The sequence below is a fragment of the Panulirus ornatus genome, chromosome 63 (assembly GCF_036320965.1).
Source record: "Panulirus ornatus isolate Po-2019 chromosome 63, ASM3632096v1, whole genome shotgun sequence".
Classification (NCBI taxonomy): Eukaryota; Metazoa; Arthropoda; class Malacostraca; order Decapoda; family Palinuridae; genus Panulirus; species Panulirus ornatus.
In genome coordinates this window covers 7517661-7544543 of record NC_092286.1, presented here as the reverse complement: position 1 = coordinate 7544543, position 26883 = coordinate 7517661, and the positions used below count along the sequence as shown (strand labels likewise).

The 26883-nt window shown below is 42.9% G+C and overlaps 1 protein-coding gene across 8 annotated transcripts in view; it reads left to right on the top strand.

Annotated features, from left to right (window-relative positions):
- Positions 1-26883, top strand: part of Syt7 (Synaptotagmin 7) — a 586302-nt gene that overhangs the window by 490786 nt on the left and 68633 nt on the right. Inside the window, exon 2 of one of the 8 annotated variants that reach the window (XM_071656735.1) lies at positions 267-370. The exons of the other annotated variants lie outside the window; for them this stretch is intronic. Within the exon in view, the coding sequence (XP_071512836.1) occupies positions 267-370 (104 nt within the window). The remainder of the gene's footprint in view (positions 1-266; positions 371-26883) is intronic. 8 annotated transcript variants of the gene reach the window in all.

Sequence of the window (26883 nt, the reverse complement as noted above, 5' to 3'; positions counted from 1 at the left end):
TGATTAACAATAGAAAAGTAGAGAAAAATAAAAGAGATATTTAGAAAACGGAGTTGATAAACAAAAATGCATTAATGATAGTCAAGTTTAGAAAACGGGAGCTTAAACGCACAGCGGCCTCCTACCCCATTCTCTCCCTTTCGTTGTTATTAAGCCACGAATAAAAAAAAAACGATGATATACGGATCATAAGAAAAGGAAAACGGGAGAGGGAGGAGTGTTAGGTGGTGAGCGAGTGGGTGTGTTGGTTCTAACCCCTTGATCAGTTCCAGCGTATATAGTAAAGACCTTTAGTGTGGATGGCTTCTTGCAAGATGACAATAGAAGTCACACTTCATCTGGCTCTGAAGACAACAAGGCTCAAAATGTGGTGAGTATTGGCAACCCATTTCCGCAGGTTCATTTTACACATTTCGGCCGCACTGAAAATCTCCGTAAGTGACTGGCGCATTTTCCTTGTTGTTGTTGTGTTTGTGCACGACTACCATCATCCCCTCCCCTCTCCCCCCTCACATAAATTTTCCCATGTAGTTTCCTGTATTTGCAAATATATATATTTTTTTCTGTATTTCGCTCGAATATGATTCCGTGTGTATTCACAAAACTTGGGTGTTCCTGTAGGTGTGTGTTTGTTTGTTTGTGTTTGTAGCAAATCTAGTTGGTGTGTTTTCTTTGTCGGTGTTTATCGGACTTGCTGCATTGGGCTCCATTTTCTATTACGACTGTGAATGGGTTTGGTTACGTATTCCTGGCTTCCTTTGTGTGTTTACGGGTGTTTGCATCCTGTACCATTGACCTTACCGTACCTGCCTGGTTGTGTATATAGTGCTTTAGTCTACCCTTATCTGTGTTAACTCTATTGGTCCAGTGATTACATTCTTTTTATTGGTACAAAAGTCGAGCCCCTCTACTGCTGGACGGATTCCATGGTAAGTTGTCTAACCAAATCAGTTTTATTGTTGATACTAATCATATCTGTTAGGTCTAATAAACGTAAACCATCTCGTATCTTCTGTGCTCTATCGACGTCAGCCACCATTTACATCACTCCATCCACCTCACCTTCCCCCCACCTCCCTTTTCATAATCACCCCAGAGGCTTTGAGAAAAACGATATATATATATTTTCCTAGCGCTACCTCGCACACATGAGGGGAGAGGGGGATGTTATTCCATGTGTGGCGAGGTGGCGATGGGAATGAATAAAGGCAGACAGTGTGAATTGTGTGCATGTGTATATATGTATGTGTCTGTGTGTGTATATGTATGTGTACATTGAGATGTATGGGTATGCATAGTTGCGTGTGTGGACATGTATGTATATACATGTGTATGGGGGTGGGTTGGGCCATTTCTTTCGTCTGTTTCGTTGCGCTACCTCGCAAACGCGGGAGACAGCGACAAAGCAAAATAAATATAAATGAATATAAAATATATATATATATATATATATATATATATATATATATATATATATACACCAGCACCTCATATTCTTCTGAGATTCCAGGCAATTCTTCAGAGCCTTTCTTTAACCCCGCATCCCAAACCCCCCAAGGAAGGAGGTAGTGGGGAGCGGATGAGCGAGCATGTATAAAAGATGAGGTTGGCAGAGGCCAAGTTGATCCGAACCCACTTGGCTCCATCGCCATGGGAAATTAGACGACAAATTTCTGTTTGGCCAGCGGCTCTCTGGCGCGTTCCCCAACGCCAGATGTTGGAGGGAAGAGTGTGTGTGTGTGTGTGTGTGTGTGTGTGTGTATGTGTGTGTTCTACGGGGGTCTTCTGCTTCCTTAATCATCAATTGGCTTCATCAAGGGCACTGGACACACCCTGGGCGTGTTTCTTCAGGGTGCACTCCGTGCGGGACGAGGTAAGGCGTTGTGAAGGAGCAGCGAGGCTGTGTGTAGTACGTGTGAAGTGAGTACACAAGTATAGGGTTACGTAAGACTCCGCTCCAAGAGGCGGAGCATCGCCTGACTGGTTACTTGCTCAGTGAAGGCTCACAGCAGTGGCTGCTTTCCGCCTGGGTTGTGAGGAGGCATCGGGCGAGCCGAGCCGTAGGATCTCCGTAATTACTACAAACTGTCATTCAAGTATGTAGGGTAGGACGTGTTCAGCCTGGTTATGGGGGTGCGAGGGCAGTAACGATACTCTCTCTCTCTCTCTCTCTCTCTCTCTCTCTCTCTCTCTCTCTCTCTCTCTCTCTCTCTCTCTCTCTCTCCAATTACCCTATAGGACCTCTTTCCAAGAAAGACTCTTGGTGTTACCCAAGATCTTCGTTTCCAGAAGGTCCTGCACCCCCCAGTAGCTGCGCTGCTTTCCGTAGCAGGGAAAACGCTCATTCGCCGTCTCCCACATTAGCGAAGTAACGCCTGGAGCGCACGGAGAAACGGCCTCGTTCTCTCACATTTGTTCTCTAGCTGTCATGTGTAATGCACCGAAATCCCAGCTCACTATTCACAACCAGGCCCCACAAACATTTCTGTGGTTCATCACGTCGCCCCCTGTATACCACATCGGTCAATTTTCTGTCCCGTGCAGGCCTCACACCCTCTTGCATCTTCAGGCGTAGAGCACTCAAAACCTTTGATAACTCTGTCCTTCCAGCTTCAATCGGTTCCTCCCTTCTCTTTGGCCCCTCCACTTCTGATACGTATATCTTCTATGTCAACCTCTCCTCTCTCATTCTGCCCTAATGTCCAAACCATTTCAGTACACCCTCTCCAGCTCTCTCAACCGCACTCTTCTAATTACCACACCTCTTTCTCTCATGCCCCATCATTACTTACTCGACCAAACCTCATTACACATTTTCCTCAAACATGTCCAGCACATTATCTAATCTGTCTACCTATCTATCTATCTATCTATCTATATATATATATATATATATATATATATATATATATATATATATATATATATATATATATAATATGACCCTTGAGCGTGATGGCCTGTACCGTTAGAGTGCTCAACAGGTGAAATCTCACACACACACACACACACACACACACACACACACACACGTTATAACCTTTACCGTATCCCTTGCACAGGGAACTATTCTATTCCCCTAATGCCACCATTGCCTCCAGCCACCACTGCGTTGTAAGAGCAGCCAATGAGGTTAGTTTGCCTCTTACTTTCTGGAATGTAACCCATTGGGCGAAAGCATAATAGCCAAAGCCCCAGCACGGAGTGCCGCTTTCTGTTTGTTTCCCTTACCACGACCTCTTGAAGTCCGGGAGACTCGTTTCATTCCCTTATACTCTCCTGAGGCTCAACGACTAGTTGGTCTCGGGGGTCCGGAAGACTCGTTTCTTTCCTTCTTACTCTCCTGAGGCTCAGCGACTAGTGTTGTTGATCTGATGTTACATGCAATGAGATTACTGAGATTACGGTGTAATTGCGTTGGAAACGCATCGGGTTCTTCTATTTTTTTTTTTCTTCGTGCACTGAGGGTTTTGGAGTTTTTTGTCTTGTATCTAAACCGTTGCCTCTTTTATATGTAAGTGAAACTAAGGCGTAGGGACCGATTTGTTTTCTTGCCGCCTCAAATATGGCGTTTGTTGATGCTCGAAGGGATCGAGACTTCAGGTAATTTTTTTTTATAATCATCACTTGGTGGTACTTGATGCTTCGCTCAGGCTGAGAAACGAGTTGCATTATTGTTATATTGACCTGTTTTGTTTTCCTTTCCCTGAGGCTCATCGACTAGTTATGATGATGATGCTGAGTAGACTCGTTCCTACCTCGCGCGTAGACTCGTTAATTAATTGTGTTCTTTTGTTGCTGTTTACGTTCGTTTTCTTTACCGAATCTGGTTCAGATTGTTACCTTAAGTGGCCAAAGAAACATTACAACATCCTTAAGTGACTAAAGAAACATTGCAACACCCTTAAGTGGCTAGAGAAACATTGCAACACCTTAAGTGGCCAAAGAAACATTACAACATCCTTAAGTGACTAAAGAAACATTGCAACACCCTAAAGTGGCCAAAGAAACATTACAACATCCTTAAGTGGCCAAAGAAACATTGCAACACCCTTAAGTGGCCAAAGAAACATTGCAACACCTTAAGTGGCCAAAGAAACATTGCAACACCTTAAGTGGCCAAAGAAACATTACAACATCCTTAAGTGACTAAAGAAACATTGCAACACCTTAAGTGGCCAAAGAAACATTGCAACACCCTTAAGTGGCCAAAGAAACATTACAACATCCTTAAGTGGCCAAAGAAACATTACAACATCCTTAAGTGACTAAAGAAACATTGCAACACCCTAAAGTGGCCAAAGAAACATTGCAACACCCTTAAGTGGCTAGAGAAACATTGCAACACCTTAAGTGGCCAAAGAAACATTACAACATCCTTAAGTGGCCAAAGAAACATTACAACACCCTTAAGTGGCCAAAGAAACATTACAACATCCTTAAGTGGCCAAAGAAACATTACAACATCCTTAAGTGGCCAAAGAAACATTACAACATCCTTAAGTGGCCAAAGAAACATTACAACATCCTTAAGTGGCCAAAGAAACATTACAACATCCTTAAGTGACTAAAGAAACATTGCAACACCCTTAAGTGGCCAAAGAAACATTGCAACACCCTTAAGTGGCTAGAGAAACATTGCAACACCCTAAAGTGGCCAAAGAAACATTGCAACACCTTAAGTGGCCAAAGAAACATTGCAACACCTTAAGTGGCCAAAGAAACATTACAACATCCTTAAGTGGCCAAAGAAACATTGCAACACCCTAAAGTGGCCAAAGAAACATTGCAACACCCTTAAGTGGCTAGAGAAACATTGCAACACCTTAAGTGGCCAAAGAAACATTGCAACACCTTAAGTGGCCAAAGAAACATTGCAACACCCTTAAGTGGCTAGAGAAACATTGCAACACCCTTAAGTGGCTAGAGAAACATTGCAACACCCTTAAGTGGCCAAAGAAACATTGCAACACCCTTAAGTGGCTAGAGAAACATTGCAACACCTTAAGTGGCCAAAGAAACATTACAACACCCTTAAGTGGCTAGAGAAACATTGCAACACCCTTAAGTGGCTAGAGAAACATTGCAACACCCTTAAGTGGCTAGAGAAACATTGCAACACCTTAAGTGGCCAAAGAAACATTACAACATCCTTAAGTGGCCAAAGAAACATTACAACACCCTTAAGTGGCTAGAGAAACATTGCAACACCCTTAAGTGGCTAGAGAAACATTGCAACACCTTAAGTGGCCAAAGAAACATTACAACACCCTTAAGTGGCTAGAGAAACATTGCAACACCTTAAGTGGCCAAAGAAACATTGCAACACCTTAAGTGGCCAAAGAAACATTACAACATCCTTAAGTGACTAAAGAAACATTGCAACACCTTAAGTGGCCAAAGAAACATTACAACATCCTTAAGTGACTAAAGAAACATTGCAACACCCTTAAGTGGCCAAAGAAACATTGCAACACCCTTAAGTGGCTAGAGAAACATTGCAACACCTTAAGTGGCCAAAGAAACATTGCAACACCCTAAAGTGGCCAAAGAAACATTGCAACACCCTTAAGTGGCTAGAGAAACATTGCAACACCTTAAGTGGCCAAAGAAACATTACAACATCCTTAAGTGACTAAAGAAACATTGCAACACCCTTAAGTGGCTAGAGAAACATTGCAACACCCTTAAGTGGCTAGAGAAACATTGCAACACCCTTAAGTGGCTAGAGAAACATTGCAACACCTTAAGTGGCCAAAGAAACATTGCAACACCCTTAAGTGGCTAGAGAAACATTGCAACACCCTTAAGTGGCTAGAGAAACATTGCAACACCCTTAAGTGGCTAGAGAAACATTGCAACACCTTAAGTGGCCAAAGAAACATTACAACATCCTTAAGTGGCCAAAGAAACATTGCAACACCCTTAAGTGGCTAGAGAAACATTGCAACACCTTAAGTGGCCAAAGAAACATTACAACACCCTTAAGTGGCCAAAGAAACATTACAACATCCTTAAGTGACTAAAGAAACATTGCAACACCTTAAGTGGCCAAAGAAACATTACAACACCCTTAAGTGGCCAAAGAAACATTACAACATCCTTAAGTGACTAAAGAAACATTGCAACACCCTTAAGTGGCTAGAGAAACATTGCAACACCTTAAGTGGCCAAAGAAACATTACAACATCCTTAAGTGGCCAAAGAAACATTGCAACACCCTTAAGTGGCTAGAGAAACATTGCAACACCCTTAAGTGGCTAGAGAAACATTGCAACACCCTTAAGTGGCTAGAGAAACATTGCAACACCCTTAAGTGGCCAAAGAAACATTACAACACCCTTAAGTGGCTAGAGAAACATTGCAACACCTTAAGTGGCCAAAGAAACATTACAACATCCTTAAGTGACTAAAGAAACATTGCAACACCTTAAGTGGCCAAAGAAACATTACAACATCCTTAAGTGACTAAAGAAACATTGCAACACCCTTAAGTGGCTAGAGAAACATTGCAACACCCTTAAGTGGCTAGAGAAACATTGCAACACCCTTAAGTGGCTAGAGAAACATTGCAACACCCTAAAGTGGCCAAAGAAACATTACAACATCCTTAAGTGGCCAAAGAAACATTACAACATCCTTAAGTGACTAAAGAAACATTGCAACACCCTAAAGTGGCCAAAGAAACATTGCAACACCTTAAGTGGCCAAAGAAACATTGCAACACCCTTAAGTGGCTAGAGAAACATTGCAACACCTTAAGTGGCCAAAGAAACATTACAACATCCTTAAGTGACTAAAGAAACATTGCAACACCTTAAGTGGCCAAAGAAACATTACAACATCCTTAAGTGGCCAAAGAAACATTACAACATCCTTAAGTGACTAAAGAAACATTGCAACACCCTTAAGTGGCTAGAGAAACATTGCAACACCCTAAAGTGGCCAAAGAAACATTGCAACACCCTTAAGTGGCTAGAGAAACATTGCAACACCTTAAGTGGCCAAAGAAACATTACAACACCCTTAAGTGGCTAGAGAAACATTGCAACACCCTTAAGTGGCTAGAGAAACATTGCAACACCCTTAAGTGGCTAGAGAAACATTGCAACACCCTTAAGTGGCCAAAGAAACATTACAACATCCTTAAGTGACTAAAGAAACATTGCAACACCCTTAAGTGGCTAGAGAAACATTGCAACACCCTTAAGTGGCTAGAGAAACATTGCAACACCCTAAAGTGGCTAGAGGGACATTGCAACACCCTTAAGTGGCCAAAGAAACATTGCAACACCCTTAAGTGGCCAAAGAAACATTGCAACACCCTTAAGTGGCCAAAGAAACATTGCAACACCCTAAAGTGGCCAAAGAAACATTGCAACACCTTAAGTGGCCAAAGAAACATTACAACACCCTTAAGTGGCCAAAGAAACATTACAACACCCTTAAGTGGCCAAAGAAACATTACAACACCCTTAAGTGGCCAAAGAAACATTACAACACCCTTAAGTGGCCAAAGAAACATTGCAACACCCTTAAGTGGCCAAAGAAACATTACAACACCCTTAAGTGGCCAAAGAAACATTGCAACACCCTTAAGTGGCTAGAGAAACATTGCAACACCCTTAAGTGGCTAGAGAAACATTGCAACACCTTAAGTGGCCAAAGAAACATTACAACATCCTTAAGTGGCCAAGAAACATTACAACATCCTTAAGTGGCCAAAGAAACATTACAACACCCTTAAGTGGCTAGAGAAACATTGCAACACCTTAAGTGGCCAAAGAAACATTACAACATCCTTAAGTGGCCAAAGAAACATTGCAACACCCTAAAGTGGCTAGAGGGACATTGCAACACCCTTAAGTGGCTAGAGAAACATTGCAACACCCTTAAGTGGCCAAAGAAACATTGCAACACCCTAAAGTGGCTAGAGGGACATTGCAACACCCTTAAGTGGCCAAAGAAACATTGCAACACCTTAAGTGGCCAAAGAAACATTACAACATCCTTAAGTGGCCAAAGAAACATTACAACATCCTTAAGTGACTAAAGAAACATTGCAACACCCTTAAGTGGCTAGAGAAACATTGCAACACCCTTAAGTGGCTAGAGAAACATTGCAACACCCTTAAGTGGCTAGAGAAACATTGCAACACCCTAAAGTGGCCAAAGAAACATTGCAACACCTTAAGTGGCCAAAGAAACATTGCAACACCTTAAGTGGCCAAAGAAACATTACAACACCCTTAAGTGGCTAGAGAAACATTGCAACACCCTTAAGTGGCTAGAGAAACATTGCAACACCCTTAAGTGGCTAGAGAAACATTGCAACACCCTTAAGTGGCTAGAGAAACATTGCAACACCCTTAAGTGGCTAGAGAAACATTGCAACACCCTTAAGTGGCCAAAGAAACATTGCAACACCCTTAAGTGGCTAGAGAAACATTGCAACACCCTTAAGTGGCCAAAGAAACATTACAACATCCTTAAGTGGCCAAAGAAACATTGCAACACCCTAAAGTGGCCAAAGAAACATTGCAACACCTTAAGTGGCCAAAGAAACATTGCAACACCCTTAAGTGGCCAAAGAAACATTGCAACACCCTTAAGTGGCTAGAGAAACATTGCAACACCTTAAGTGGCCAAAGAAACATTACAACATCCTTAAGTGACTAAAGAAACATTGCAACACCCTTAAGTGGCCAAAGAAACATTACAACATCCTTAAGTGACTAAAGAAACATTGCAACACCTTAAGTGGCCAAAGAAACATTGCAACACCTTAAGTGGCCAAAGAAACATTGCAACACCCTTAAGTGGCTAGAGAAACATTGCAACACCTTAAGTGGCCAAAGAAACATTACAACATCCTTAAGTGACTAAAGAAACATTGCAACACCCTTAAGTGGCCAAAGAAACATTGCAACACCCTTAAGTGGCTAGAGAAACATTGCAACACCCTTAAGTGGCTAGAGAAACATTGCAACACCCTTAAGTGGCTAGAGAAACATTGCAACACCTTAAGTGGCCAAAGAAACATTGCAACACCCTTAAGTGGCTAGAGAAACATTGCAACACCTTAAGTGGCCAAAGAAACATTGCAACACCCTAAAGTGGCCAAAGAAACATTGCAACACCCTAAAGTGGCTAGAGGGACATTGCAACACCCTAAAGTGGCCAAAGAAACATTACAACATCCTTAAGTGGCCAAAGAAACATTACAACACCCTTAAGTGGCCAAAGAAACATTACAACATCCTTAAGTGGCCAAAGAAACATTACAACACCCTTAAGTGGCTAGAGAAACATTGCAACACCCTTAAGTGGCCAAAGAAACATTGCAACACCCTTAAGTGGCCAAAGAAACATTGCAACACCCTTAAGTGGCCAAAGAAACATTACAACATCCTTAAGTGACTAAAGAAACATTGCAACACCCTTAAGTGGCCAAAGAAACATTGCAACACCCTTAAGTGGCCAAAGAAACATTACAACATCCTTAAGTGGCCAAAGAAACATTACAACATCCTTAAGTGACTAAAGAAACATTGCAACACTGTTTACGTACTTAGGTAAACGCTGCAAACAGTCTTCCCCCCAGAGCGCCGCGATTGAAGTCATCGCCTCGCATTCGCTGCCAACAGAAGAAAAAAAAAAAAAAGAGAAAGAAATTTTCGCGATCCTTCGCGGCACACGAGTGGAGAAGTTGACCTGACGTTATCGAGTCTGGAGGAGGAGGGAAGGAAGAAAAGATCTGGATCGACATCGAAGCTGTTCCTCTGAATCAGTCGGACTACCACTCTCTCTCTCTCTCTCTCTCTCTCTCTCTCTCTCTCTCTCTGATGTTCTTTTATACGTATCCCTTTAAGATACCTTTATAAGGGTTCGATCAGGTTAATTCATTTACGTTTCGATACTCGTTAGATATAACTTTTTGATCTTTTTTTTTTTTAAGGCTTTCGATCTTTTATTTCTTTTATTTACCATTTGGGTTTGAGACGCACTCACCTTCGTGTATTCAAAGCATCGAACTCCCGAAGAGGATCGAGTCCTACCGACATGATAAAATCCTGCGAACTTAAAAGGACTATCAGTGTACACACGAGAGATAGCTCTCAGAATAGAAGGAAAAAAAAATTCAGTGCCTTTGACTGTCCATAACGGACCGGACTAGATAATCGAGAAACGTGCGAAAAATCATGCATTCATTTTTTGGTTTTTTTTTTTTCCTCGTGCATTCGACGACAGAAGGAGGTATACCAGCGACCAGTCGTCATGTATTAGGTGTGGTGTGTGAGAGGGCTGGCTGGCTGTGAAGAGGAGGAGGGTGGCACAGAGAGAGAGAGAGAGAGAGAGAGAGAGAGAGAGAGAGAGAGAGAGAGAGAGAGAGAGAGAAATGTTGGTTTTACATTGCCTAGATTAAACCAGCGAGGAGGTGGTGTGTGTGTGTGTTTTTCTTTCTTTCTTTCTTTCTTATCTTCAGCGTGACGTTGTGATCATGATCAGCCACCACAGACCTGGCCGACACAGTGTTGCGTGATGATGATGTGTGGCCCTGAGGGATGATGATGTGTGGCCTTGAGGGATGATGATGTGTGGCCTTGAGGGATGATGATGGTATGTGGCCCTGAGGGGGGATGATGGTGATGATTGTGTGGCCCTGAGGGATGATGATGTGTGGCCCTGAGGGATGATGTTGTGTGGCCCTGAGGGATGACGTTGTGTGGCCCTGAGGGGGGGGATGATGGTGATGATATGTGGCCCTGAGGGATAACGATGTGTGGCCCTGAGGGATGATGATGATATGTAGCCCTGAGGGATGATGATGTGTGGCCCTGAGGGATGGTATTAATCTATGGCCCCTGAAGATTGCTGGTTTATGATCTTGAAGGATGCTAGTGTGCAGTAGCCCTGAAGGGTTGGCGCTCTGTGGCCCTGAAGGTTCCTGATCTTTCAACCTCAGTGTTTTGCTCGTCTTTGGCTCTCGAGGGAGGGTGGTGGTGTTCGCCGACGCGCGATCATCCCTGGAGGTTTCTGGTGTGTGGTGCTGAATGGGGCTGGTCTCGTGACTCGATGGTCTCTGACCTTAAAAATGTCGCTGGTTTGTGGTCCTGAAGGAGCCCTCTCTCTCTCTCTCTCTCTCTCTCTCTCTCTCTCTCTCTCTCTCTCTCTCTCTCTCTCTCTCTCTCTCTCTCTCTCTCCCCTGAAACGCACACACACACACACACAAGTAGACTCAGCCTCTTCAACGACAATTATAACTAACACCCAGACTTTCGGCCACTGTTTCACACACACACACACACACACACACACACACACTCACACACACTAGCCCCCTTCCCTCACACCCTCATTCACGCTTATTGACCTCTACATCTGAAGGTGAAGCAGGTCATCCACGTCGAACCCCTTGGAAACCCCTTAGGGCCATTAAAGAAGCAATACCAAGCGTTAAGTCGTTTTCAATTACATGGTTCCTTTAACCATCAGGGTTGAATACCTTTGCTTCAATGGAACTCAAAGTTTATTTTGATTTTTTATTTTTTTTTCTCGCCATTGAATCTTGGAAATTTGTTTTTTTCTAAGGTTATTAAGGAACTGGAATTCTAAGGCGAGCGTTCTTCTAGAAAATATGGAAGGGGAGGAAAAAAAAAAAAGGGCAGTTGATAGAATTCTCAAAGACTCGTGAGGGTTTTTATAGCTGCTTCGAAACACTTTTTTTTTTTTTCTTTGGTGGGAAGACCTTTTGAGTATAGCAGCCGAGTTTGGAGGGAGAAAAATCGTCCTCTTTTTGTCAGTGGTTCGTAAACCCTGTGATCACGACTGATGAGATTCGAGAACTTCAAAGGATTAAGACTGAAACCTCAGAAGCTTCATTCCATACATGGGTTTGGTGCTTCACTCGTTCAGTCGTTAGGTTTAAAATTTCGTGAGTTCGGTACTTGGGTTCAGAGCTTCATTTGTTCACTTCTTGGATGCAGAGTTTCATTCGTTTGGTACATGAGTTCAAAGGTTCATTTGTTCGTTACTTTGTCTCAGAGTTTCATCATATTCGGAACTTGGGTTCAGAGCCTCTTTGTTGGGTAGTTCGGTTCGGGGATTCATTAGCTCAATAATTGCGATCAGAGACTCATTTGTGCGATACTATGGATCAGAGCTTCGTTAGTTCGATTCTTGGGATTGAAAATGTACGAGTCTGATACTTTGGTTCTCAAAGCTTCATCAGCTCGATACATGTGTTCAGAGCTCCATTTGTTCGGTTCAGAGCTTCGTTGAGTGTCGACACAAAGTATGGTTTGGAACATAGCTGTAAAGGATCATGGTTTTGCGTTTTAGTGAAACACTTTTGATCAAGATTTTTGCTTCGAATTTAGCGTCACATCTCGACCAGGCGCATCCATACCCACCAGCGGGTAAAGTGTTACGATAGAGAAGAAACGTTGTCAGTAATAACAGGTTGGTACGCCCCATAGTTATCTGCTGTTACTCGTTCCTGCTGTATTAAACCAATTCCTCATCTTTCGTTCAAATTCATATTCATGCATATATACATACTTCTATACGTACGTATACTGAATTTGAATTATACCAGATTGATACAATAACTGTATATACACTGGGAAAAAAATGGCCAGTTTATAAACATTTTTTTTAATGCAATAATTTAAGGAATGAGACGAAAAAATGTGGGTGGTGTGTAAGCCTATATGTATGATAGGGGGTAATATAAATGTAACTCTGTCTGCATTGTGAATAGAATTGTATTTTAATTTCTTTTCACAAACGGATTATATTTTATTTGCCCAGCAGTTTTGTGCTGAATTAATTGTATCAGGCAGAGACGAGTTATTGTGGTCGCAACCCCCTAGGGATTATAGTGTGTGTGTGTGTGTGTGTGTGTGTGTGTGTGTGTAATCATCTATTTGAAATGTTGGGGGAGGGAATTCAATATTCGTGGGGGACCTCCATCGTTTGAACTTTCCCTCCTATCGTGTAGCGTTTCAAAATTTTGTATGCTCTCCACATTCACGTCTCTCAGTCCACTTTGTTCCATTCATCCACTGTTTCAATATTATAACAAATAATCGCATCTTTTCTAACAAGGTTTTTTTTTGCTTAGTTTCATGTTATGTTCAGTCTCTCTTAACGTCATTAAATTGGTTAACTTTAAGCGTTTTGATTAGGTCACCCCACCCCTTATTTTCTTGTTCTAATTCTACTCTCTTTCATTATGGAAATATTTGTAGTCTCTGATCTCTTCTTAATTCTGGCATCATTTTTTTTGTCGCCCTCCTTTAGACCTTCTCTATTAGGTCTTTGTGCTTCTGCTAGGGCTGTGGCCAGAGGAGAAAAAGATATCCTTGTTTTTGACTTAAGGTGTGATATGAATTGTTTGATGAGTGTTTTCTTATGTAATTGAAGGCTGTTCTGATAGTTGCTAGCAGACAAATTTGTCTCGTTTACTGTTCTCCTTGATTGTCCTCCTAAAATGGAATTCTGGGGACAAGAACGGTGTCGACTTCTGAGTCTCCCTCGCAGAGAGATTCCTGAAACATCTATCCAGCTGGAGAGGAAATTCATATCAAGGCCTCTTTTTTTTCCCGCTGTGACGTATCTTCGATCCTTTGCATTTACTTGGGTTGAACTACATCAGTCATGTATCAGAACCTACATTGCAAGATTGTCTAGGTCCCCTTGTAAGTTGATGCAATCCTCTCCTCACTTTTCACCTCCCATGAGTTGATGCACTTCTCCTTTTCCTTTTTTTTTTTCACTTTCCTCATGACCTTTGCGTCATCTGCAGACATATTCAGGTCAGAGGTCATGCCTTCTTCCCTGTTTTTGTCTGTGTGGGTCATCTAACATTTTTTTCCTTAGACTTAAGATTGTCTCTTATCAGGATGGCCAATAATCTTCTTCTTCTTCCTCTTTTGTTTCCTCTTCATCCCGTCGTGTATCCGTCTGGGCGGAACAGGTGAGATCTTATGTCTCGTATCGTCTTTATGAACACCGTCCCAGCAGCATCAGGTGTGTTTTCCATTTATACCAATCCTCAGACTCCACCATTTGTCCTCTCCAAGCACTCGAGGTCCACCTCATTCGAGAAGCATTTGCTCATCCGTCAGCCAGGGGAGGTTCGCCAGCAGGTGGAGGCAAATGGCTTTTAATTATTTCGACCAGGTGGCCATTTCGACCAGGTGGGAATTTCAACCAGGTAGGAACTCAGTTTATTTTCATACCTCAGTAAACTGTCACCTTGTCATTCCGTCGCCAGCTAGCGCAGGTCCTTTCTCTGTTGTTATTTTATTTCTGTCTCTCGACGCTTTTGTTGGGAGAAGGGAGGAGAACTGTCTTTTTTTTCTCTCTCTCTCTTCGTCTCTTTTTATTTCCTTCCGTTTCTAGGACGAATTGCGTTCTGTCGTGGTGGTCTCGCTGGTCGTTCTGTTTATTGCGAACTCTGGATGATTTCGTTCGTCCGTCTCGTCCCTTCGCAGGAATCGTCCGTCCAGGGTCTGAAATAGACGAAGACTTGCCTCTTTTATATGGGGCCCAGTTCGTGGAAGTGTGGCCGCGTCTGTCATGTATTCTGGTCAAAAACCTTGACGAATTTATATATATATATATATATATATATATATATATATATATATATATATATATATATATATATATATATATATATGTATCTGGACTTTTGCCAGAATATGAGGAGATTGCCAACAGGGACGTATACATGTGAAAATATTCTGCCGCCTGGACGGAGGTCCACTGACATGACACTTGGCAGCTCTTGACGGAGGGGGAGAGCACACACCTCGCCAACACTCGTGTCAAACTCCTTCCTTTTTTCTCTCTCTCTCTCTCGCTACCACATTTCTCTCCCTCCGTCGTGGTCGTCGGTTCCCCACGGCGGTCAGTTTAGAGACACACACACACACACACACACACACACACACACACACACACACACACACCTTCCCCAATTTCCCTCCAGCAAGCAGGCAATGTCGGTGATGCTTCTATGACTTTCCTCCGACTTGAGACGCGTTGTACGTACCTCTCTCTCTCTCTCTCTCTCTCTCTCTCTCTCTCTCTCTCTCTCTCTCTCTCTCTCTCTCTCTCTCTCTCTCTCACGTGTAACTCATTATGATCTAATTTAAGGGAAAAAATTTGCGGGTAGTGGCGAGGTGTCTGTCCCTTCAGGTGATGGACTACACTTGGTGCGTCGCCCGCTCGCCCTCTCCTCCCTCCCTCCCTCCTTCCCTCCACCCCATTATGTAGCGACCCTTCCCCCTACCCTACCCCCCCCCCCCCCCCGACCCACCTATACCTCTGGGTGGGTGAGAGGGGAATGGTGGCATTCCCTCCACCTCTGGAACTGCCATCACAGGTGACAGGGTAATGAAGGGAAGCCCCCCGGACGAGGAAATTGGATCTTGCTCCTCTTCAGGCCCTAGAGAGACGTTTTATATAGAAAGCAGCTCGTATTCAGCGACTGATTGGACGTCTCTTCGACCCTCTCTCACTCGCGCCACTGTGAGCAGCAGGCGAGGAGGAGGAGGAGGAGGAAGAAGAAGAGGAGGAGGAGGTACAGAGGAGGCAGAACTGTTGTCTGTCCACTGGGAAGTACCAGACATCGCCAGGACGTAAGCCATAGAGACAAAAGTACCAAGTAACATCAGTGACACAGACACATACAGTATTTCTGTTATGCCACCAATCATGACACGCATCGCGATAATGATAATAATGATAATGATAATTCGGCTTAAAGTATACAGTTCGGATATTACAGTACTAGGAGGCCCTAACTGTAACACGTTAACAGGTCATGAAATATCCAGTGGATATGTATCCCGTTGGAACTGTATCTTTCCACGCTTTCGACAAGGAAGGTATTACGTGACCGTGTGTGTGTGTCTGACAGGGCCAATTGCCAGGCAGCCTGAAGCCATAAGATGTGACACGCCAGCATGACCTTGGCAGGGACGTGGATGATCTAGAAGTCGCATAATACTATCGCCAGGACGACCTTACAGAGGGAAGGTGGAAGACTGTCTGAGACAAGGGAGGTGGGAAGGGACATGGTATCTCGCTCTGTAGAAGAACGAAAGGAGAGACGAGAAAGACGTGCTATTTAATCATACCTTCTTCAGAGGCGTTTCCCAAAGCGTATGTAACAACACCTTATCAACAAGGACTGTCGACCGGAAACGTGTTTTAAAAAGCTGAATAAAACGTTGAGAAAAGCTCCCCGTGGCCTTCGTCCAGCATCAGCTGTGACGCACTTCCGTGATTTTAATATTTTGTTCGTCTTTTGCGTCAAGTGGAGGAGACTGGAAACGATGAAATTGCGACAGAGGTAATACCCGGCACAGGGGAAGGTCGCACACTCCACAAGTGCAGATGAATATATAACACTGAGGGACGAAAGGTAGTTGGGCATTAAATGAAGGCAAATGCATGTCCTTTGAAAACCGAAGGCCAAAAAGGACGTTGATTTTGATATTGAAGGCAGATGAAGGTCATTTTGAAAGCCGAAGGCCAAAAAGGACATTGATTTTGATGTTGAAGGCGGATGAAGGTCATTTTGAAAACCGAAGGCCAAAAAGGACGTTGATTTTGATGTTGAAGGCAGATGAAGGTCATTTTGAAAGCTGAAGGCCAAAAAGGACATTGATTTTGATGTTGAAGGCAGATGAAGGTCATTTTGAAAGCAGAAGGCCAGAAAGGACATTACTTTTGATGGTGAAGGCAGATGAAAGTCACTTTGAAAGCCGAAGGTCAAAAAGGACATTATTTTGAAAGACTGTGGCGAGTGAAAGTCACTTTGAAATCCTGCCACACGGCTATGAAGGCTGGGCAGCGATAAGTCTCCGCCTTCACCGTCATGGATAAAAAAAATAGAAAGAAAATCGAATTACAGTTATCGACTGCGTCGCTATGGTGTTGGAAGGCAAGCAGTGTGCGTCATTGGAGGTTAAAGGCAAACAATAAATTTCGCCTTTCCCGCCACTTGACCATTGGAACAAGATTATATATATATATATATATATATATATATATATATATATATATATATATATATATATATATATATATATATATATATATATATTAGGTAATCCTATGTCGAAGGCTTCAAGCACAGACAACAGTTCTCCCAAAGGTCAGGCCTTAAATTTAAAGATTTTGAAAGAGCTAAGGAAGTGAGGAGAGAAGCAGGGAGAGGAAGAAGAGGAGGAAGAGGAAGAAAAAGAAGATGAGGAGGATGTAGTTTTGAAAGGTTAAGGATATTTTTTATAGGAAAATATGGTTGCTTTTCATTCGTCAGCTCTATATATGTACCAGGGGAAATATGTGTAAAATTTGATTATATTATAACAGGGGGAAATGTGTGAAATGTGATTATATTAAAGTCTCCCAAATATATATATTTTCTTCCATTTTCTTTCTTCTTCTTTATCTGTCTCGGACCAAAAACTAAACTTGGCATTTCCTCACTCGATGGTCGATCGACATCATATTTAACGAAAACACAATTTTTAACCAGTAATTCTAAAATGATTTTTCTTATAATTCCTCTGAACTTACGATCCTCATCCGAATTATTATGGGAAGGTGTGGGCAATAGGTCACTGAATTCTACTTCATCAGATCTTCTAGACTGATAGAAATGTTCGTGTGAATATATATATATATATATATATATATATATATATATATATATATATATATATATATATATATATATATGTGTGTGTGTGTGTGTGTTCCTTGTTCTGGCAGCGTTCGTGCATTACCACTCGCTCTTTAAGATGTGGGTCCACGAAAACGATATCATCGGCTTCCATGTTTACGACGTGGCCACGATGAGGCACGCCTCTCTTAACTGGATTTCATTTACTGGTCGATTAACCCTTTACATGGCGGTACCCCAGGGGGGGGAGGAGGGGGTAGCCTCTGGCATTCAGGTCATTGGGGGGGGGGGGGTAGGCATGAAGGTCAGTCGAGGTTGGGAGGTCTGTTGAATGACACAAGTCAGTTTAGGATGGGGGGTGTGGAGTGTGAGGGGGGGGGGGGATGGTATATATAAAGGTCAGTGGGTTAAGGGAAGGGAGGGGAGGGTGTGAGAGGGAAAACAGAGGACCTGAAATACTAAGGTCAGTGGATTTGGGGGAATACACAGGTCATTGGGAGGGAAGACCTGATACACACACAGGAATCAGTGGGAGATTGGGGGACCTGAAACACACAGGTCAGTGGGGGATTGTAAGACCTGAAAGACACAGGGTCAGTAAGGTGTGGAGGGCCTGAGACGTCTGCTCAGGGGGATGAGAACAGAAGGCCCTGGACGATCAGGGTTTAGGTGACCTGAAACACCCTAACACGGGAGGATGAGAGGACCTTACACACACACACACACACACACACGCCATACATTCCTCTTCGATATGTGTAAACATTCAGGTAGCCATATTGCAAGAGCACTCTGTTTATTGTGGATAAATCAAGGTAAATAATGTATCAACACTCTTCATGTCTGAGTTTACATTGCCTTTACAACACGACACCCCCTGGGCGTCATAGGAAAAAAGAATGGCTACACATTTTTTACAAAATCAGAAAGAAATGTATATATATATATATATATATATATATATATATATATATATATATATATATATATATATATATATTGTGTGTGTTTGTGTGTGTGTAATATACACGGGAGTAGCTATTTTTAGTCGTTTTTATTGAACATCTATAAATTACTTTCATTTTTATATCAGCTTCTAATACAATGGCCTGAGGCATATTTCCTTCTGTAATATTTACAAACGAAGGAAGTTTACCTTGTGCATCACATGCTAAGTAACAAAGGAGGATAAACTCCATGACAAAGAAAGTTGCCCTTTTGTTTTCAAAAGGAAGCATCGTTGGCTAACGGAAAAAAGCTGTACTTGCAGACAAAGGAAGCTGTACATGCAGACAAAGGAAGCTGTACTTGCAAACAAAGGAAGCTGTACCTGCAAACAAAGGTAGCTGTTCTTGCAAACAAAGGAAGCTGTACTTGCAACAAAGGAAGCTGTACATGCAGACAAACGAAGCTTGCACTGACTAACAAAGGAAACTGCACTAGCTAACAAAGGAGCTTTACGGCAGCCGTGGGAGAAAGGACATTTGTAGAAGAGAGAAGAGGAGGCAACAACATCACAGAAAGGAATAGTTGAATTCTACACTATCACGCTGTGACTTGCGCAACATTCTCTTTTTTTCCCCCCTTTCCAGTGAACACTAGGGTTCCAAAGTAACTTAAGAGCCCACTTAGTTTCATTGGGATTGTATTTCCTAAGAGCCCACCTGGACCCTCACCAACCCCCAACCAAATCCAGTCCAGTCCAGTCCATACCATCTGTCACCTGTAGGTCCCGTAATATTGCGTTAGGATCACACTATCAAAGGTTAAGCAGAAGATATGAGTAGATGTTTGGCTTAAGAAAATGTCTCGGTTACTTTTCTTTTTCTTTTCCTTTCAAATTGCGTTTATAAGATTCTGTCGTGTGTATATTTTTTCTGAGTTTTTTTTTTTACAAGGGCATCTACGAATCTTTAGCTTTGTTTACCATTGACTGGCCAACACGGTCTTATTACACGGGAGAGAATGGAGATATATCAAGTCTGGATCACTCGAAAGTTTCCAAATGGTTGGGAATGTCATGTACATAAAGGAATAACAATATTTCGGAGTTAGACGTAAAGATCAACATTATTTTTATTAAGATACGTTGCATTTTATGTTGGGAAATGATGCTACAGCATCACCTTTGTGAAGAAATGTATCTTGCACTATTCCCGTGTGTGTGTGTGTGTGTGTATTGCACGTATTTTCCCCCTGTCCTTTTCACTCGTTTCCATTTACCACAGGCTTAAAGAAAAAAATATCACCCAGACTCTCTCTCTCTCTCTCTCTCTCTCTCTCTCTCTCTCTCTCTCTCTCTCTCTCTCTCTCTCTCTCTCTCTCTCTCTTCTCACCTAGCAGTAAAAGACAGTGTGATAAATGAATTATTATTTTTCTTTTCTCATGATTTTTCACCGAGTTTAAAACAGAAGCTCAGGTGTTGACTGGGGAACAGACATGGGTACAGAGGCAGTGGCTTCATCACGCGAGACTTGAGAGCTATCGTACCTAGTTAGCTACGGTGACTGTGGTGTCTTAGGAAGAGTTATCGTACCCTGTGAACTTTCATAATATAGTTTGTCTTATGGGAGAGTTATCGTACTTCTTGGAAGAGTTATCGTACCCGGTGAACATTGAAAGTTTGTCTTATGGGAGAGTTATCGTACTTCTTGGAAGAGTTATCGTACCCGGTGAACATGAAAGTTTGACTTATGGGATAGAGTTATCGTACTTCTTGGAAGAGTTATCGTACCCGTTGAACATGAAAGTTTGTCTTATGGGAGAGTTATCGTACTTCTTGGAAGAGTTATCGTACCCGGTGAACATGAAAGTTTGACTTATGGGATAGAGTTATCGTACTTCTTGGAAGAGTTATCGTACCCGGTGAACATGAAAGTTTGTCTTATGGGAGATTTATCGTACTTCTTGGAAGAGTTATCGTACCCGTTGAACATTAATGACTGTTTGTATTGAGGGAGAGTTATTGTACTTTTTTTTTTGGAGGAGTTATCGTACCCGGTGAATTTTGATGGCCGTTTACATTTTGAGAGAATTATCGTACGCAGAAACTTTCGTGATAGTTCGTCTTTCGGGAGAGTTATTGTACTTTTTGGAAAAGTTATCGTACCTGGTTAGCTGCAGTGACTTTCTTTGGGAGAGTTATCGTAACCAGTCACCTGCTATGACTTCAGGAGAGCTATCGTACCCAGTTATCAGCAGTGACTTGTAGTGACTGCATATGGTCTTCTTCGCAAGAGCTATCGTACCAAGAGTTATCGTACTCACAGTTGACTGCATGACTGTTCACTCTTCAAAAAAAAAAAAACTATTGTACGCAGTTTCCTCTGATTTGACAGTCGCGGGGATATATATATATATATTTTTTTTTTCTTTTTCTTTTATCATTTCTGCAGAACCAGTCTTCCATATGAAGTGAAAAAAAACACCAGCTTTTCACTCTGCAACATTGCTGTGTTTACTTTTGGACAATACTGTATAAGTTGTAGGTTTTCTGGAGGGGGGAGGGGAGGATGGGGGGGTGATATATGGATCGATCGAGGTGCAAGATTAAAGAACGAGAAGGCGTCGTGGTAAATAAGTTTTTTTTTTTATGAAATTAGAAAAAAAAAAAAGAATGTTTTAAATGTGGGTCAATTTTTATGTACAGTGATAACACAAGGGGTTTGTTGTGTCTTTGTTTTTTTGTCTTTGTTTTACCGGGTGGTTCGTAGATTTTGTTCACGCTTGCATGATTGGCTTTCCTCTGTATACCCCAGGCTATATGATTTCCAGCCATCGCGTACCTCAGCCATAGTGATGGAGGGGGGGGGGTTATATGTGGTATAACACTGTCTACCGGGTCTGAACACTGTATTAATGGGTATTGGATTACCATTCCTCCAACACAGTAATGCTCTTCGTAAACTTCTTTTCCAGTATCGAGGATAAAAATAAGGAGTTTCCAATCTTATTCCAGACGTAGTCGTATTAGTTACCTTATAGTTTCCAGATTTCGGGAAATTTTTGAGCAGTGACGTGCTCATATTGGTCTTCTGTTCGATAGAGACACATGGGCTGGACATTAATTGGTCGTGATATTATCGCACATCCTTCGTCTTAAACGAAGTCGTCCTTGAAGTCAGTGAGGCCATGTTCCTTCAGAGTTATAAACACTTAAGAGTGTGTGAAGTTAAGCAATATTACTATCAGTTCTTCTTTTTTTTTCATATCCTTCATAACTTCAAGTATCAGTCAGTCAGTCAAAGTTGTTATAATTTTCCGCTGCACGTTCGAGGACATGACGAAGGAAAAGGGGGAGGGAGGTGCTTGCTCCTCGAGTCTCTTATATCTCCTCTTATGATCTCTTTCTGAGGGAGACCTAATTACCTAACCGTATCTGATTCCATGGAGTGTTTCTCGTCTCGTCTCGTCTCTCTCGTCTCTCTCTCTCTCTCTCTCTCTCTCTCTCTCTCTCTCTCTCTCTCTCTCTCTCTCTCTCTCTCTCTCTCTCTCTCTCCCTCCATATTTAAGGTGACGGTGTTTCGCTGCCATATCATAACATGTTCCTTCTCCTTCGCGCTACCGAGGGAGTGAGGGTGATATAGCCTTTACCCCAACTCAAAAAAAAAAAAAAGAGAAGCTTGTTTTTTCTTTCTATAGCATAAACCTGCCTTACTTGGTTTCCCCGACGCGCAAGGCTACCCACTATACACGTATAGAGAGAGATCTTAAGGTGCGACAGCGAAAGTGGAGGTGGGATTTCCAGCCGTTCGCCTCCAAGGCGTTTCGGGTGAGGATGTGTGTGACAGCTTCATCCATACACTCGATATCAGCCTCGTCCGGTCTGGTACAGGAGGTACTGCTGTATTGTATCGGGTTATCGGTAAATCTCCTTCATCGGCTTAGCGTAAAGTGTGGTCAAGAGAGTGTGCCTGACGCGGAGCAAGATGGAGAAAGAAGGTTACTGGTCTATACTTTTGTGTTTGTTTTTTTTTTTCTGGTTCGATATGATTGTGGGAGGTCGCTTGAGCCTCTGTGTCTGTAAGGGTTGGTCTTATATATATATATATATATATATATATATATATATATATATATATATATATATATATATATACCCACCTTGCTGAGTATTTACAGATCACTGGTGTTTTGGTGAATCTTTCGGGGACAAAGATATGGAAGATGTATATAAAGGTCGTACCGTCGTGCTCAAGGATCGTACCGTCATGCTCAAGGATCGTACCGTCGACCTCACTGATCGTACCATCATGTTGAGGGAGGGAACGGCTCATAATACTAGACAAAACACTCCAGTCAGTTTGGAGCGAGGACAATGAAGCTGCCAGTGTGTGTGTGTACAGGCCAGTACCTAAAACAAGGAGGAGGCTGTGTTCGCAACCTCGTCTCCTCCAACCCCCAGTTGTCCTCACGTATCCACAAGCTTGTTGACACTGTGTCCGAATCCTGGTGATGATCTGTGATGCGCATTGCTGATCACGGTGCCTGGCCTGGCCTGGCTGGAAATGCGAAATCTGTGTTCAGGATTTGGGGCGAAGCAGACATGTGTGGGTGGAGTCGGTCGGTCGGGTCCACCTTATCCATGAGTACGGTGATAATTACAGACGTTAATTGAGTTATTAATGGGTGTAATTTTTTTTTTCATGCTATAATGCTGCTACTACGACTACTACTTCTACTACTACTACTACTACTACTTCTGCTACTTCTGCTGCTACTACTACTACTACTGCTACTACTACTACTACTACTACTACTACTACTACTACTACTTCTGCCATCATTAATAATCATGGTCTTGGTGGTGGGGAGGCAGGGTGGGAGTGTACGTATATACATATTTATTTCTAGATAGTGGAAAGACTATTGTTAAAGTGATGGTTCTACCGTTTTGCATCGGAGTTAACCGAGTGAATGGAGCGCCAGGGTACGATCACGTGGGGGGAGGGGGAGGTAGGGGGGAGTATAATGGAATGGCTTTCACCAGAGCAGCGACGCTGAAAATATTGATGAAATAAAGGAACAAAGAGAGAGAGAGAGAGAGAGAGAGAGAGAGAGAGAGAGAGAGAGAGAGAGAGTTAGGACGGGTACAAAAGAACGAATATGAGAGAGTGTGTGTGTGAGAGAGAGAGAGAGAGAGAGGGAGAGGGGGGGACTTTTATTATCCTGCTGTCAAGGATTATATAGTGAGCACTTGGACTTGGATTGGAGGATGACCTTCAAGTACGAGTCATTTCCTGAGGACGAGGAAGCGTCGAGGAATTCCTCAAAAGTCTTGAGGATGAAGTTTTAATTTAATTTTTTTTTTCTTTTTGTCTATTGGATAACTGCAAACTTGGTTCACCACGCGAGGTCCTCTTTTTTGCCTCTCTCTCTCTCTCTCTCTCTCTCTCTCTCTCTCTCTCTCTCTCTCTCTCTCTCTCTCTCTCTCTCCCTTCATAACAAAAGGCGGGTCACAATGGCTTCTATGCTACACTGTCGAGTATCTGGTTGTGATGAAGGGGGTCTGGCATATATGGATCAGGATGTGGGTATATTGACCAGCTACAGTGACCAGCGCTTTGACCATGTTGACCCGTACCTGAATATACTGATCAAAGCGCCAGTGACATAGTGACCGAGTCGTGCGTGAATTGCAGGGAGTCGTCGTCCTTAAACCACTGAGGGAGGGTCAAAGTCATCCTTAAACTTTAGGGAGGGTCAGTCATCCTTAAACTTTAGGGAGAATCAGTCATCCTTAAACTTTAGGGAGAGTCGGTCATTCTTAAACCGTAAGGGACACATCCTTAGATTTCAAGTCCTTACGTGGATACTAATATATATATATATATATATATATATATATATATATATATATATATATAATATGAAAATTCATTAAGAAGTTCACGGCAAGCGAGATTCTGCGGTTGTGGCAAACTTCGTGTGTCCCCGAAGTTAGAGAGAGAGAGAGAGAGAGAGAGAGAGAGAGAGAGAGAGAGAGAGAGAGAGGAGCAGGGAGGCACAGCTTGCGTTATAGATAGCCGTGTAATGCATGCACTCTGTCAGGGATCAGGGAGGGACTACAGGTTTGCACGGATGACATACAAGCTTAGGCGACACACACACACACACACACACACACACACACACACACACACACACACACACACACAGGGGAGGAGGGAGCGGTTGGGATGGGGAACACGTCCTCGTGCACAACGTTGAACTATTGATGAGGGAGCCTTGTACAAGTGTTGGGGAGGGAGGGGGATTGGAGGAGGAGGATACCTCCACCCTTTTCCCTCCCCCGTATGACGCCATTGACAACGCAATGCTACTTCGCGGTTGAAAATGTCGTACTTTGAGAGTAGGGATTTTGTATGTTGTCTCGTCATTGATGGAATTGGGTTAGAGAATTGAGGATAAGTGACTGTTAGGAGATGAGAGGATGGTTCCTTGTGTCTTTGGGCCTTCAGTTTTTTGCCCCCTCTATATCTCTTACCTGTACCTTTTCGTGATGCGTGTGTGTATATTCTTTCTTTCACACTATTCGCCATTTCCCGCGTTAGCGAGGTAGCGTTAAGAACAGAGGACTGTGCCCCTGAGGGAAATCCCCACCTGGCCCCCTTCTCTGCTCCCTCTTTTGGAAAATTAAAAAGAAAAAAAACGAGAGGGGAGGATTTCCAGCCACCCGCTCCCTCCCCTTTTAGTCGCCTTCTACGACACTCATGGAATACGTGGGAAGTATTCTTTCTCCCCTATATATATATATATATATATATATATATATATATATATATATATATATATATATATTAATCGCTGGAGTGAGTCGTATCATTTAGAATAGATCAGAAGTCATCTTTGAGATGTGTTATACAATAACTGACATGTTGTGTTTGTTGCTGCACAGGTCGCATGACGCTGGGTCTGTCTGTGTGTGGCAGATCATGGCTTTCATGGCATGGGAGAGAGAGAGAGAGAGAGAGAGAGAGAGAGAGAGAGAGAGAGAGAGAGAGAGAGGTGGGCCAGTTCGGTCGAAATTCAGCAATGTCGACCCAGACCCTCTCTTTCCCCCAGTGGTGAACGTAAACAAAAGAAAAATTGACGGGGTTCATGACCAACTCTTGATGCAAATTACCGACGCGATTTAAAGTACAAAAAAAACCATTATGTAAATTACCGGCATTTAATTTAAAAGTTCCAGCGTTGTGTAAATTACCGACACTCGATTTATATTGCCAACACTTTATTTAAATCGCCACCACGATTTTATTAAAGTTCCAACACTTGATTTGAATTACCACCACGATTTTATTAAAGTTCCAACACTTGATTCAAAGTTCCGATGTCCAGTCATCATCATATCACATACATGGATGGGGTCACACACACACCATAACAACCATATGGACTCTCTTTTTTTTCCCCTCCTGCTCGACCTTGAAAGAACAACTTTGGCATTTCAACTTTCGTTTTGACTTGGCGGGTCGGTGGGTCGTGTTCGAGCACTTAAACCCCTTGCTCGTGCAGACGTGCCTTCCATCTTAGCTTACCCCTCTACTGAGATTCTCCATGTCCTCGAGAGGAGCCACAGTTATCCTTTGACGAGGCTGGAGAGGGATGAGGTATTCTCTCTCTACTGGAGTTACGTTGGGGAGGGGAGGAGAGGAAGAGAGACAGGTGCTTGACTTTGATAGATCACGTCTCCCTAATTGCACCCGAGTCTGACTGTAGATTGTCTTGGGGAGGAGGGAGGGGAGGGGAGGGTCTTCTTCCCTCCTCGTCTCCAGCCAGCGATGCTGACGCGCTCCACACATAGCTGCAGTGATGTGCCATCCGTAAATGGAGTGCTGTCTTGTACGCATACCGTGTCTAGCTGCAGTGTTGTTGTCTGCACATACTGTGTCTAGCTGCAGTGTTGTGTACACATGCTGTGTCTAGCTGCAGTGTTGTGTACACATGCTGTGTCTAGCTGCAGTGTTGTGTACACATGCTGTGTCTAACTGCAGTGTTGTGTACACATGCTGTGTCTAGCTGCAGTGTTGTGTACACATGCTGTGTCTAGCTGCAGTGTTGTGTACACGTGCTGTGTCTAGCTGCAGTGTTGTGTACACATGCTGTGTCTAGCTGCAGTGCTGTGTACACGTACCATATTTAGCTGCACTGCTGTGTTTGCACGATGCATATCT